This window comes from Kuraishia capsulata, genomic scaffold (genome assembly GCF_000576695.1).
Source record: "Kuraishia capsulata CBS 1993 genomic scaffold, Kuraishia_capsulata_scaffold_2, whole genome shotgun sequence".
Taxonomy (NCBI): domain Eukaryota; kingdom Fungi; phylum Ascomycota; class Pichiomycetes; order Pichiales; family Pichiaceae; genus Kuraishia; species Kuraishia capsulata.
In genome coordinates, this window is record NW_019172951.1 from 1106813 (window position 1) to 1120529 (window position 13717).

Here is a 13717-nt window from a genome sequence, read left to right on the forward strand (position 1 = left end):
AGTCTCACGGAAATACTTCACAGCTTTTGAGCTTGGACAGATTCAGCTCGTTCTCACAAAGTATCCCTTCGTCTTAAGACCAACCTCCCAGTGGCAGCGAATGGGGGGTTGTTAGGCTGTGCACTACCTCGCTAAAAGAGGGACAAGATATCAGGACAAAGAGATTTGGCAAGTGATTTGACTTGGCTCTTTAGCTCTAATATATATTATACATACCAAAATGCATCCTGTGTTGGATAAAGATAGGTTTATGGGTAAGTACACACCACAAGAGCCATATGGTTCAGCCATATGATTTGGCCACTAAGTATTTTTGTTACTAACCCTCACAGCCTGCGAGGACCTCATTGAAGCTCTCGAGGAATGCCACAGACTAAACTTCATGAAAAAAGCCTTTGGTGCTTGCAACATACAAAAGTCACAACTTTCAAACTGTCTACACGAGACCCGTCTGGCAGCAGACCGTGAGAAGATCCTGGTGAGGAGGGAGAAGAACAAGAAGTTTGAAGAGAAGATGAAAAAGATTAAGGAGGAAGAATGGGGCAAGGATATGAAACTGAAAAAAGTGGTCGAGAAGGAACTGGAGCGTCTGGCAGCCCAGGGAAAGCAATAGGGAAATATATAAGAAAAAGGGGAAACATTTTGGATTTCCGATCTGTGTTCCGGCCTGTACATAGCAAATATAGGTGAAGTCAGAAGATAGGTGCAAAAACTGAAAACGAAAATAGCGACAGTATTATCGAAGGAATTTACGCTACAAAACCAGCAAACTCGAAGATTTTTTAATTCTGTAGATCACAAACATCTTTTCATGTCTAATCCTGGCGAGACTTCAAGTACCTCTTCACAATCTTGTCCTTCGTGATCACATACACCACAGCACCCCAACCAGACAACGCATCTCTATCAGCCGCGTTCAACAGGGCCTGGGATATCGTCTCGAAGAGATCTTCAGGTTCGAGATTGGGTTCGTACACGGACTCGCACATACCGTAGAGCTGATCAGATGCAGTACCAGCCACGATAAAGTCCTTTGCAAAATCTATACATCCAATCAGGTCAAACCCACAGATAAAAGGCTTTTCTGTTTTTGAGTTTATACCAGCCACAATTGGACCCACAAAGTAAGGGCCGAATCTCTTCTCGTAAAGGGTGGACGACACCAGGTTAGCAAAAGTCTCCGGTTCTATCAGCCTGTCTTCTCTCATCTTGTACATGTTCGTCTTGAACCTGAATGTTTCGGACAACGTTGTGACATCCGAGGCCAGACCAGTAAGTCCCAAGAACACATGGCCAAAGTTGAACACCTTCTCGAAGTTGTTGGATACACCTAGGGATTGACTACCCAGTCTCAGATCTGATGCAATTGCCACACAGTCCTTGCCGACCATAGCCACAGCTGAACCACCTAAAACCCCATATCGTTAGTTACTGCGTGAAATCGAGCCGACTGGCTTGTTCAAAGGCAATCTGTCTTTGACCGTCCCCAGTGGCAACATCTCCCCAATACATACCGTTGATTGAACTAGGATCAGACATCTTGTTGTGATAATCGGTGTTTATGAGTTATAACCAGTGAATTCCAACTCTAATCAATTTGAAATCCAATGGAGTGCTGGAGATGAATACACTTGTAGTTTAACGATTTGGTGTTAATTGTCTTGGGAGGCGACACCCGCAAACTTCTGGTATGGATACACTACCTTACTTTGCATCGTGCATTTGGGATAAACTTTCCAGACGTTTTAGCGTTACTCGTATGGTATGAAATATTGTAAAAACGGGGGAAAATATAATTCCTGATTATGGCGAGTAACAAAACGGGATTTTGTTCATTATTCCAGCCGGTTTCGTAAATGTCCAAGAGTAAGTGTGAGTGTCTCTATTCCGTCTACGCTCAAGTAACTGTGTACTCAGACGTATCAAAGAAGTCATCTTCCTCTTCCGCAGACTCCTGCAACTTCTTTTGCCGTGACTCAAGTGACTTCTGCAATATCCGAACGTAGGCCTTAAATCTCGCCAGTTCGTTTTCAAGATACGTCAGCTTGTTCTGGTAATTCAGCTTGATCATCCGCAGGTTCTTGACTGCACTTGCAGAAGCATCTGAAGTCTTTCGGCTTCTGCGCAAAAAACCCGCACTTGAAGGCGCGACCAGGTCCTGAGCGTGTTTTTCAATGCGGGAAACTACAGTGATCCAGGTCTTGTGCTGATTGACCTTATTGACCAGCTCCGTGTGATATGTCTTCAACTTCGTCAGCTGTTCCAGCATGGGAAACGTTGTGGGAATGAGCCCGTATATGAAAGGAGTCCATTTGATAATTGTCGTCGAATTCAGATACTTCACAACAGAAGCTTTGTCCATTTGAGCCAGTTTTGGCGAAAATCCGTAGTCGATCGAGGAAATTGCATCTTCGGGTGGAATTGAAGAGGATCTCGCTGACCAGAAGTTGCAGGTGTCGACGAACTCTTTCGCAATCTCTTGTGTACCAGCACAAAAGATTAGTGTCTCCTGATTTGACATCTTCTGGTCATCTGCCAGGGGAAGTGTCAGAGCCCAGAAAGTGGAATCTCCGATCCTTTTGTGAGGAACATTGTTTCTGTACTCACCACAAAGCAGCTTATAGGATGACGACTTTGCATCAATGACACGGGCCAGAGTGGAGCAAAGACTATACGAGCCGACACAATTAGCAGAAGACAGCCAGTTTCCATCTCCAATGGTCTGGGATTGCTGGTCTCTATTGCAACTTCTGCGTATATCGCTGACCGACTTCTTTCCCTTCAAACCACCTTGGTTGACCTCAAACGAGAACAGCTTGAGTTCACCTTTGGAGGCAACCACGAAAAGATTAGGCCATAATCTGCTTTTGCTTTGGGAAGTTTTTGACCGAGAAAGCCATCCAGAAAACGCTCCACGATTCTCATACGGAGCAGGCTGCTGAACCGGATCGTTACTCTTTGCCAGAAAGACCAACCCTTCCTTTGCCCATGGTGGTCCTTCAAGTTCCAGCTCAAGGTCACCTTCTTCCTCTATGACAAAGGTTTCGTCTTGAATGCTCATTGCCGTATCGTTGGAGTCAATCTTCTGCAGTACCGTAGACAGCGTGCCGATGGAGGAACTGCGAGAGATATTGCCAATGCTATCATGCGAGGACATCCTGCGAACCGTTCTTTCAGCTTGCAAGGCACTAGCAAAACCCACTGGCTGAGCAGCGTTGTGACCATAGCTTCTTTCGTAGTTCAAATTGGTTCTATTGGAGTAGGTTGGTGTGGAGCCGGCAGGCATGAAGCTATTGAACGACGACACAGAGGCCCTTTTGTTAGCGGCCTTGTCTGCCATATCTGCATACTGTTTGGATCTCTGTTTGGTGCCGTTTGTACCTGTCAACTTAAGCTCTTCTGATAGCAGATCTTCGTAGAAAGTTTTGAGCTCAACTTCAACCTCTGCTCGGTTCTGGAGACTAACGTCGTTTTGCTTCAGTGCCTCGAATGTGTTCTTGATGAAGCTGCTTTTACTGATCCGAGCCCTCTTGTCAATGTCACTATTGTGCAAATCTGTGTTCAGTAGAATGAGAGAATATGCCACCAAATACACCCCGGAGCTACTGCCGAAGTCAATCTTCGATTCTGCAGAGTCGCCATGGGTGTAGTACCAACTAGTTGCAAAAGAGTCAAGAATCTTATCAATATACTGGGACTCACCCTTGAAGTAAAGATTTTCACACAAAAGCCTCAAAGACCGCAATAAATTGGCATCCCACTTGAAGAAAGACATATAGAAGCATCTGATGAAAGCGATATCCATTGGATCGTCTCCGGAAGAACCACCAACGGAACCTCCACCCAAATAAGTCAAATAGTTCTTCCGATTCACATTTGAAAATTCCCTCATGAAAAGCTTGAAAGAGACGTCCCTAAGATACCTCAGATGCTCCTTAGACACATGCTGTCCATTGATCTCATCAGAACGAAGCAACTGCAGTAGAGGGGAGTAACTCGTAACATCTAGCGAGTCTGAGGGTGACGGAGGTTCGGGAACAGAGTTGAGCTTTGGAGTATGTGGACGATCATCTTTTCCAGTGGAAAAACTCACCTCCGTTCCTTGTGTGGTTGATTCACTAGACACATCACCCATGGGTGACATCTGGCCAGAGATTGATGAAGCCAGAGAAGACACCTCTTCACGTAGCAAAACCTGTGCCATTCTGCTCAATTGGAATTAAACTAAAAAAACGACAAAAATTAATCCCTTGTGCAGATGACGGCGTATTCGTTAACGTCTAGGAGAAGAAGGGGGGAGGCAGGCCATCAGGTACACATTTGAGCTCCAAGCCCGAAATTTCACCACGCGTGAGATGCCCCATTGGCACCTTCCTGATTGGGACTAATTGGTAAGTCCCTTTTAAAAGCTTATATCGGGATGGTGATCCGAAGCTATGGAGACGGCTTCGGGGTTAGTCAGAGAACGCGGTTAACGGGATTGCAATTTTTTTTGTATCTAAATGAGTATTTTCCGTGAACTTTACGGTCAGTTGGTCTCTACGAACGCGTCCAACATGGGCCTCGAGGTGCGCGTCAGGGGATGATTGGCTTTAGAGGAGCTATCAGGGTTGTCATTTTTTTTGTTTTTTTTTGTTTACTGTAGTTCGACCGCTTCTTCCTCCAACGGCCTGAATTTCTTCGAATTTGACCGACCGAAGAGCGCATAAATTACACGTTACCAGTATCGATCATTGGAGTCTCTCAATTTCCAATCACGTAAGCACGGCAGATTTATTTATTTTTCCGCCCGCACACGACGCGTCGATTTGTTTACTCTTTGCATGCGTAAAGCCCAGCTCTTGTATAGTGGCGATTTCTTCTCCTTTTGTTTCTTGTTAAGACTCTTTGTTTATACCCCAATCTGAAGAAGAATTTTGAATCAAATGACACAACCAATGGTTGAGCCTACAGAAGCAATTAGACCAGTGGTCGATGAAGAAGACGAAGAAGGCATGTATGGGCCTATGCCTGTTGCTAAGCTGGAGGGCAATGGTATCACGGGTGGAGATATCAAGAAGCTGATGGAGTTTGGACTCAATACTGTTGAGGCAATTGCGTATACACCAAAGAGAGCTCTTCTAACAATCAAGGGAATATCAGAGGCGAAAGCTGACAAGCTTCTGTTGGAAGCCACCAAGTTTGTTCCAATGGGCTTCACCACTGCGTCTGAGTTCCACCATAGAAGAAGCGAGCTGATTTGTCTCACTACTGGTTCTAAGCAATTGGACACGCTTTTGGGTGGAGGTATTGAGACTGGGTCAATTACGGAGGTTTTTGGAGAGTTCAGAACCGGAAAGTCTCAGCTGTGCCACACTCTGGCAGTCACTTGCCAGTTGCCCATCGATATGGGTGGAGGAGAAGGTAAGTGTCTTTACATCGATACAGAGGGTACTTTCAGACCTACCAGATTGATATCTGTAGCCAAAAGGTACGGTCTCGACGAAAGAGATACCCTCGATAACGTGGCCTATGCCAGAGCCTACAACGCAGACCACCAGTTGCAGCTTCTGAACCAAGCTGCCTCCATGATGGCGGAATCACGATTCAGTCTGTTGATTGTGGACTCCATAATGGCACTCTACAGAACAGATTTCAGTGGAAGAGGTGAACTTTCAGCCAGACAGATGCACGTTGCGAAGTTCATGAGAACCCTGCAACGTCTGGCAGATGAGTTTGGAATTGCTGTTCTCATAACGAACCAAGTTGTGGCACAAGTTGATGCCGGTGCCATCTTCAATCCCGACCCCAAGAAGCCAATTGGCGGTAACATTATTGCCCACTCCTCTACAACCAGACTAAGTTTCAAGAAGGGCAAGGGCGAACAGAGAATATGCAAAATCTACGATTCTCCATGCTTGCCCGAGAGCGAATGTGTGTTCGCAATCTATGAGGATGGTCTGGGTGATCCAAAGGATGACGAGTAAGCTGCCAACGCTCCTTTTTTTCAAGATACCTCGCTTACTGTTTCTTTAATCTTTTTCTCTAGCCTGCATGAAAGGTCATTCTTGACGCTACAAGAAAAGTATACAAAAACTGAAAAGGAGTTTCACGTAAAATACATCGGATAAAATCAAAACTCAGGTGCCATGTTGGTGTCAAACCAGCCCAGGAAGTCATCGCCTGTCTCCGACCAATTTGCGTTCTGCTGCTGGAATATGCTGTCAATAAATACTTGGTCGTTGGCAGAATCAATCAGAATCTCGGACTGCGGAGTGCCATCACTTTGGCTCATATCATTGGTTCCAACAGTAGAAGGCGAGAGCGAGGTCGGATTGTTCATGGTGGCAGCAGAGGCGAAGAGAGAGGTTGTTGGAACAGTGGTTGGAACACTTTGATCCACTTCGTCGACACTCTTTCTCATCTTTTTTTTGCTAGCATTCGGAGTAGAAGACGCTGCGCTCGCAAGGGCTCTTGGTGCTGACTTGGGCTTTAACTTCTTGGACTCTGACTTGACGTTGGAATTTGGCTGCCAACCTGCAGATCCTTGCTGCCTGCTAGTTCCAGAAAGCAGGCTGCCTGTTGCCTCGAGCATGGCCAGCGGGATACCATTGATCTCTGTTGGTTTGGACAGTCCAGCGGCGGTAGCAGAGGCAGTGGCATTATTCAGAGCCTGGTCAGTAGGCACCAGCGTAGTGATTGTCGTACCATTGGGGGTCGTAGTCGTAATCGTCTTAAAATCATCTTTCGTAATTTGGTTGTAGAATGGGAGAGGTAAAGGCTTTGGTGAGTTCTTATCGGACTTGACATCGCTTTTTTCGTTAGCCAGTTCTCTTCTTCTTGCCTCGTGGATACACCACACCAAGTCATAGAACAATGAGCCAGTGAGATGGGACCTCATTCTCATGATTATACCATCGGTCTTGGTGAAAAGCTCAGGATGGGTAAGGATAACAAAGTTCAGCTTCTCCAAGACGGTTGCTGTTCTCGATATGTCATTTTCAACGTCTTTCCAGGCGCCAAGCATATTTCTGTAGAGACGGTGCACCGTAACAATACTCTGTCTAGCAGAATCAATGTATCTTGGTAATAGGAATGGAGTTAAGTGGAGTCTGAATAGAACCAGAGCAGCAAAAGAAGCAGATTGGCGGACATACATAGGATACTCACTCAATTGCCTTTTTTCCAGTAATTTGGAAATGATAGTCACAATCCTGGTTGCGGCCAAATACGCCTGCGTGACATACTTGGTTTGGTCTTCGCTGGGTGTTTGTGGAAGAAACGAAAAGCAGCACACCATCAGTTGGACATAGAGGTAGTATATTTCGACCGAAGGCTCATCAATCTGTAGTTTGAAAGCCAGTCTTTCGAGTTCTCTTTCCAGGATCGCCAATGCACCTGCTCTATTCTTGGGTTCCATTAGACCATCGGGACTGGTTACACTCAAACCCATCACACTCACGAGCTTGGACTGGAAAATTGCCAAACTGATCAGACACCTGAAATTCTTGGGCAGACTGTAATCAATACGCGCACTTTCCAGCAAGAAGTCTGTCTGCAAAGAGGGAGGGAGTCCGAGGTTGGAAGACCAAAACTGTTCGCTGAAAAACACAGCAAGCCATGCTCTGGTTCTCCATAGTTCAGCATTGGGGAGTGCCACCTGGGTTCTGGAGAACTCACCAATGAACTTTCCTCGATGCAATCCGAGTTGAAGGGACAAGTTCTTGGCCAGACCGACGAATCTATAGGAGCAATCATCCAGGACTTTTTGGTTAGGCAAGGGCCAGGTACCTAAGATCAACAACGCCTGAACGATGTGTGTGGATCTTGGGGTCCGAATCCAACATGTCTCAATGGCCAGTTGCTTGATCAATGAGGCCAACGAAGTGTACAAAGACGGTTCGGGATCTGAAAGACATGCGGTCAGCATAACAGTCCAGAACAGAAACTGCGATTGCTGGTACAATTCAGTGCAGTTTTCAGAGGAGAGTATCGGCAAGTAAGGTAGGTAATTTGTCATGAATCGCTGGTGGAGCTCCGCAGCCTTTTCATATGGCAGTCTGACGTCGCCGAGTATGAACTCATCGATAGTTACATCGGGGACAGTGTTCAGCAATGGAGGGTCTCTATGCAAGGCCGTAGTAGCCACCTTGGGCTTATCATCCACACCCGAAGTGTTGGTAACAGATTTTTCACCGGAGGGAGAAGTTACGGCCAACGCCTGAGAAATGAGACTTTCGTTGCGGGTCAAAAACTCAATCTTGGATCGCAGTTCGTCAACATCGTTCTTTAGCGACTGGATCTGGGAGCCCTTCTTGGGCCTGAATAGAGGATCAATCTCGCAACCCAGCTCCATCCGTTCACACCGGGAGCAAGGATCTGGGTACTTTTCGGATGCATTACACTTGATCTTGTGCTGTCTGCAATGCGTGCAAGAAGTGACGGTTCTATGGCCCAAAGAGTGGGGGTCCTCCTTGGAACCGGCAAGACTGGCACTGGAGTTTCGTTTCTTCGGTTTCTGCTCCAAAACGGAGGGCTTTCTCTTGAGAGCGTGTGTTTCGGGATTCCAATGCTCTTCGGCTGGTTTCGGTAACGACTCGGGTGCTTCTTCAATTTTCACGAAGGTCGAAGCGGTATAGCCGTTCTTCCCGTTTTGGGACGGTTGCGATAATGCTGGTGTCATATTCATGAGTTATACACTCCATACAATTTCGGGCACAACTATCGGTCCAAAGAGCGCAACAGCGTACGTTTGTAGGTTTGACGGTATTTCAGCTGGTGGGTTGTTGTATCCTCGCGGAGGATTCAGTATTGCATCTGAGGTCTTCTCTTGAATGTAGTAAAAAGAGAACAATCCAGTATCTTTCTCTTTCTGTTAAGACCAAGCTATTTCAGCTCTTTCACTTTTCAAAACTCTCAAAACGGTTATATCACGGCGTAACAAGGTTATCTCGTATCAAACAATTTAATCCGAGTTTGGGGTTCGAGTTGCGTTTTGCGCAGAACTTTGCTCGGGCGCACGACCCGGAAATAATTCCCTCGGCTAAATGAAGAGTTATTTAATTTGAGGTACATATTGATATGAGATAATTTTTTTTTAATTGGTAACAATATCAAGATTGCTTTTTTTCTTTGAGTTTGTTACACAGGTGAGGTAAAAAGTGTCTTAGATTGACAAGCAGTCAGACCTATGCATTAAACCTTGGTGAAACGCAAGTATGGCTTGATCTTTCTGAACTCGCCAAACTTAGCCTTCGCATCCTCATCAGAAACGGTAGGAGGAATAATGACATCCTTTCCAGAAGTCCAGTCAATTGGGGTAACAACTCCCTTGGAGTCGGTCAATTGAAGAGCGTCGATGACTCTCAAGACCTCAGCCGAGTTTCTTCCAGTGGACGCAGGGTAGGTCATGATAAGTCTGACCTTCTTGCTTGGGTCAATTATGAACACGGATCTGATTGTCTGGACGAGTCCTCCGTTGATGTTGTTGAAACCTTCTTCGTCAACCATGTCGAACAGGAAAGCGACCTCTCTGGACTCATCACCGATGATAGGGTATGAGAATTCTTTGCCTTCGAGAGAAACATCCTCAATGTCCTTGACCCAGGCCTTGTGCTTCTCGACACCCTCGGCAGACAAACCAATCAACTTAACGTTTCTGGCATCGAACTCTGGCTTCAAGGCAGCAAAGGCACCCAACTCAGTGGTGCACACGGGAGTGAAATCGGCTGGGTGCGAGAACAAGACGGTCCAAGAACCAGAGATAAACTCGTGAAAGTCGATGTCTCCCAGAGTAGTAGGGGCCTTGAAGTTTGGAACAATCGAGTTGATTCTGATTCTTGGTTGCTCGGCAGCATTGAAAGTCCTGAATCTGACACCAACTTGGGTCAATGGAGCTTTCACAATGCACCGACGGGAGGCGAAGCTCGAACAGCTAAGAATTTGTTTGGAAATCATAATCAATTGGGGAAGATTGGGAGATTTAAACTGAGAATTGGTACCAAAGATTGGAAGAAAAGGGATGTTCTGGAAATCCAGTGCGATCTGGTGGAAAGTTGGAATTGTCTCATGTCACGTGCGGAGCCCTTTCCCAAGGCCGATAGCGAAGTAAGCGCGTTATCGGAAGATCGCAGAAACGGGGAAGTAATTGATAGCGATTTGAAGATTTGCAGTCGGATACGGTCTAGATTCATATTGAGGGAAAATATTGAAGATGATTGAGCATGGGCAGCCACTTAGCGTTCTATGTAGTCTCTATGTAGATAGGCTTAAAAGCAGGCGAGCCGCAAGATTTCCAGCCTTTCACTTCCTTGACCAGGCTATCTGAGGCTGCTAAAATCTGCCAGCCATACAAATACAAATCTCATTTCGTAAATACTCGCAAACTGCTCTATCTCTATAATCTTTTGAGTATTTTCCACACGGTCCGATCTGAGCTCTCTAATCTGATTAGATAATCAAACATCTGCACTGCCTTGTAATACTTATCAGTTTATACACGACCCCTTTAGAGGCCATGCGAAAAACGTAAACAATGCTTACATGCCCTTACATTACCAGACTTCAACTCCATATCCAATGCTTCCCAGAGATAACGGAGACAGGTCCAGGCCTGGGTCCTCTCATTATAGGCGGCAAGATCAAATTCACATGGAAAAAAGATTGGCTCAGAGATCGGTCAGTGTTCCCAGCAGACAACCACCTAATCTGAACAAGAGAGTTCAGCCGAAGCAAGTTGAGGAGACGAATATAAGCGTTTACGTGAGATGCCGTACACGAAATGATCGGGAAATTAAGGAGAACAGTGGTGTTGTGGTTTCAACTACAGGAAACCGCGGGAAAGAGGTCATTCTTCAAACTGGTCCGATGAACAACATCAACAAGACATACACGTTTGACCGTGTTTTCGGGGCTGAAAGTGACCAGGAAACAGTTTACGAAGGAATTGCTGCTGGTGTTCTTGACGAGGTGCTACGTGGTTACAATTGCACTGTTTTTGCGTATGGTCAGACTGGAACGGGAAAGACATATACCATGTCCGGAGACATAGATACCAACAGCGGATCCCTTGGAGATAATGCTGGTATCATTCCGAGAACCTTGATCGACTTGTTCAAAAACCTTCAGAGTGTTGCAGAATACTCTGTGAGGATATCATTCATTGAGCTATACAATGAGGAGCTCCGAGACCTTCTTTCTCCTACGTACGATGACGAGGAGAGAAAAGTCAAAATATTTGATGGGTCTACGAAAAAGTCCATCAAGGTTCAAGGGATGGAGGAAATATTCATCAAATCCCCTGAGGAGGGCTTGAAACTGCTGAGAGATGGTTCAATAAAAAGGCAAGTTGCCAGCACCAAATGTAACGATCTCTCTTCGAGATCCCACACGGTGTTTTCCATAACAGTACACATGAAGCTTCCTGATGTCCTAAGTGGTGAGGCTTTCATGAAGGTGGGGAAACTGAACCTGGTGGATCTAGCCGGCTCTGAGAATATCAGTCGCTCAGGTGCAGAGAATAAACGGGCAAGGGAAGCGGGAATGATAAACCAGTCATTACTTACTCTCGGAAGAGTGATCAATGCTCTAGTGGAGAATTCGCCTCACATTCCTTACCGTGAGTCCAAACTGACGAGGTTACTCCAAGATTCTCTTGGTGGCCAAACAAAGACTTGCATTATAGCTACAATATCTCCTGCAAAAGTCTCGCTGGACGAAACGCTGAGTACGCTCGAGTACGCATATCGAGCAAAAAGCATCAAAAACAAGCCTCAGGTGAATCAGAGCATGAACAAGTCCCTACTAATAGGGGAGTATATCGAAGAGATTGAGCGGTTGCGCAGAGATCTGAATGCTACCCGCATGAAGAATGGGGTATATCTTACCGATGAAGATCACAAACTACTGCTTGATCAAAGCGAAAGCCGAAGAATTTTGGCTAGAGACCTGGAAGGAAAGACTATGATGCTTGACGAAAGGGTCAAGAATTTGAAGCTGAAGAACGACGAGTTACTAGAGTCGACGAAGAAGAGCGAGATGACTTTGCGAGAGAAAGAAATGGAACTGTCTCAGATTTCCAATGATCTACAGTCAAACCAGGTGACAATATCAGATCTCCAAATGAGGCTCGAAAAGAAAGATCTTGCGTTTGAAATGTTACAGAAGACTGAGAGGGAGCTCCAAGGAAAATGTCAAGTGTACGCATCAGGACTGGGAGAGTCTGTTGAGATGATTCAAGCGTTGTCATCAGTGATCTCAAAGAAGTTTCTGCTCGAGCAAGGAAACTTGGACATGATCGCAGCGACAAAAAAGAACCTTTCTGCTCAACTTGACCACTCATGCGAGAAAATATGCAGTCAGATACAGTCAGAATTGGATGATTTTTCATCCAAAACCTCAGCTTTTATCGGGAAAAGTGTCAATAATCAGACCAGCTCTATTTCTCTTGCTCTTGCTGATCTAAGAAGAATGATCCAAGACTCGCTAATGAAAGATGATGCCTCTAGAATTCATGAGGCACTTCGCGAGGCTGAGAAAACTGCGTCTAGCTCTGCTTCAGCACTAGTCAAGTATGGCGAGGAATATGAGAAGTCAGCTTCAGATGCGCTGTCTACCCTTAGCACAGAGATTCACGAAACAAAACGCAAGTTCCAAACCGAACTCGCTAAGCTTTCTACCAATCACGCCTCTTGGTTTTCAAGCTTTGATAAATTGTTCAATTCTCTGCTGACTGTGGTAGAGGAGCAGATGGGCGAGCAAGTACACGCGGTGTCTCTTTTTCAAAAAGCGTTGCTGTTGCATAAGCAACAGCATGAGAGAGAGCTCGAGAAGTACAAGAATGAGATTCTGAGTCTTCAAAAGGAGGCTAATGATGACGAGAAAAGAGCACTGCTTGATCTAAAGTCGCAGATTCACGATCTTTTCCAAGAGCACGATTCCAGAAGAGACTCTAGAGAACAAATTAAGGCTAATGAATGCTCGGCACTGGTTGATTCTTTGGTGGCCATGCATGGTACCGAAATGGACCAGCATCACGGGACATTAGATGGTCTGAAAGAAAGTACCTCTCAGTTCTCTGCTAGTGTTAAGGGTGAACGGTCGCGCATACATGATAAGGTCCATTCCATGAGTGAGGTTGCAGCAAAATCGGCCGAGCAGTTTTCGAAAACAGTGAATGATGGTCTGGGAAATGTTGATACTTCTAAAGAATCCATTCGTGCCATAGTGAGTGATGTGGGGCAAAGGGTGGTGAAATCTGCCAATGACATACTATCTGATGTTCAAAAGATGCACAGGTCAGCAACAGACGTTCTTGCCAATGTCTCTCAGCACAACGAAAAACTTGTGAAGGTTTGTGACACTCACCAAACGCATTTCACGGAGTCTCTACAGAATCTTGTTCAAGAAGCGTCTTCGTTCAATGAACAGGAATCGACTGCTACAGTCCACAGACTGATAGCTGGATCACAGAAAGCAAAGGCTGGAATGAACATGGCGATTTCCAAGACTTGCATCAAAAAAGACGATCAGAAGATCCCTTCAATTCCCGAGTACAATATCAGTTTGGATATCCCATCAAAGCATGCCGGAGAAGGACTTCATGAGCACTCAATGAAGAAGAGGAGAGTGGCAGACGAAAAGGAAAACGACCAAACGACCAAAGTTTTGGCCCCCAGCGCACAATTTGGTAGAGGCCAAGTTTTGAAGCCAGCCAACAGATGAGCTAACTTTGTATACT

General features: G+C 45.7%; 8 protein-coding genes across 8 annotated transcripts; 3 read left to right on the plus strand and 5 right to left on the minus strand.

Annotated features, from left to right (window-relative positions):
* Nucleotides 1-220: 220 nt before the first annotated feature.
* KUCA_T00001882001 (uncharacterized protein) lies at nt 221-613 on the plus strand (the record flags this gene model as incomplete). The annotated part of the gene is made up of 2 exons (XM_022604106.1): nt 221-254; nt 333-613. The coding sequence occupies 2 exons, from the start codon at nt 221-223 to the stop codon at nt 611-613; spliced, it is 315 nt and encodes a 104-aa protein (XP_022457921.1).
* Nucleotides 614-815: 202 nt separating this feature from the next.
* Nucleotides 816-1391, minus strand: KUCA_T00001883001 (uncharacterized protein; the record flags this gene model as incomplete). Its single annotated transcript, XM_022604108.1, has 1 exon — nt 816-1391. One exon carries the CDS (start codon nt 1389-1391, stop codon nt 816-818), a length of 576 nt encoding a protein of 191 aa, XP_022457922.1.
* A 37-nt stretch (nt 1392-1428) lies between these two features.
* KUCA_T00001884001 (uncharacterized protein) lies at nt 1429-1539 on the minus strand (the record flags this gene model as incomplete). Its single annotated transcript, XM_022604109.1, has 1 exon — nt 1429-1539. The coding sequence occupies one exon, from the start codon at nt 1537-1539 to the stop codon at nt 1429-1431; it is 111 nt and encodes a 36-aa protein (XP_022457923.1).
* Nucleotides 1540-1897: 358 nt separating this feature from the next.
* KUCA_T00001885001 (uncharacterized protein) lies at nt 1898-4204 on the minus strand (the record flags this gene model as incomplete). The annotated part of the gene is made up of 1 exon (XM_022604110.1): nt 1898-4204. One exon carries the CDS (start codon nt 4202-4204, stop codon nt 1898-1900), a length of 2307 nt encoding a protein of 768 aa, XP_022457924.1.
* A 721-nt stretch (nt 4205-4925) lies between these two features.
* Nucleotides 4926-5966, plus strand: KUCA_T00001886001 (uncharacterized protein; the record flags this gene model as incomplete). Its single annotated transcript, XM_022604111.1, has 1 exon — nt 4926-5966. The coding sequence occupies one exon, from the start codon at nt 4926-4928 to the stop codon at nt 5964-5966; it is 1041 nt and encodes a 346-aa protein (XP_022457925.1).
* Nucleotides 5967-6112: 146 nt separating this feature from the next.
* KUCA_T00001887001 (uncharacterized protein) lies at nt 6113-8668 on the minus strand (the record flags this gene model as incomplete). Its single annotated transcript, XM_022604112.1, has 1 exon — nt 6113-8668. One exon carries the CDS (start codon nt 8666-8668, stop codon nt 6113-6115), a length of 2556 nt encoding a protein of 851 aa, XP_022457926.1.
* Nucleotides 8669-9174: 506 nt separating this feature from the next.
* On the minus strand, nt 9175-9936 carry KUCA_T00001888001 (uncharacterized protein; the record flags this gene model as incomplete). The annotated part of the gene is made up of 1 exon (XM_022604113.1): nt 9175-9936. The coding sequence occupies one exon, from the start codon at nt 9934-9936 to the stop codon at nt 9175-9177; it is 762 nt and encodes a 253-aa protein (XP_022457927.1).
* A 693-nt stretch (nt 9937-10629) lies between these two features.
* On the plus strand, nt 10630-13701 carry KUCA_T00001889001 (uncharacterized protein; the record flags this gene model as incomplete). Its single annotated transcript, XM_022604114.1, has 1 exon — nt 10630-13701. One exon carries the CDS (start codon nt 10630-10632, stop codon nt 13699-13701), a length of 3072 nt encoding a protein of 1023 aa, XP_022457928.1.
* Between the last annotated feature and the right edge of the window lie 16 nt (nt 13702-13717).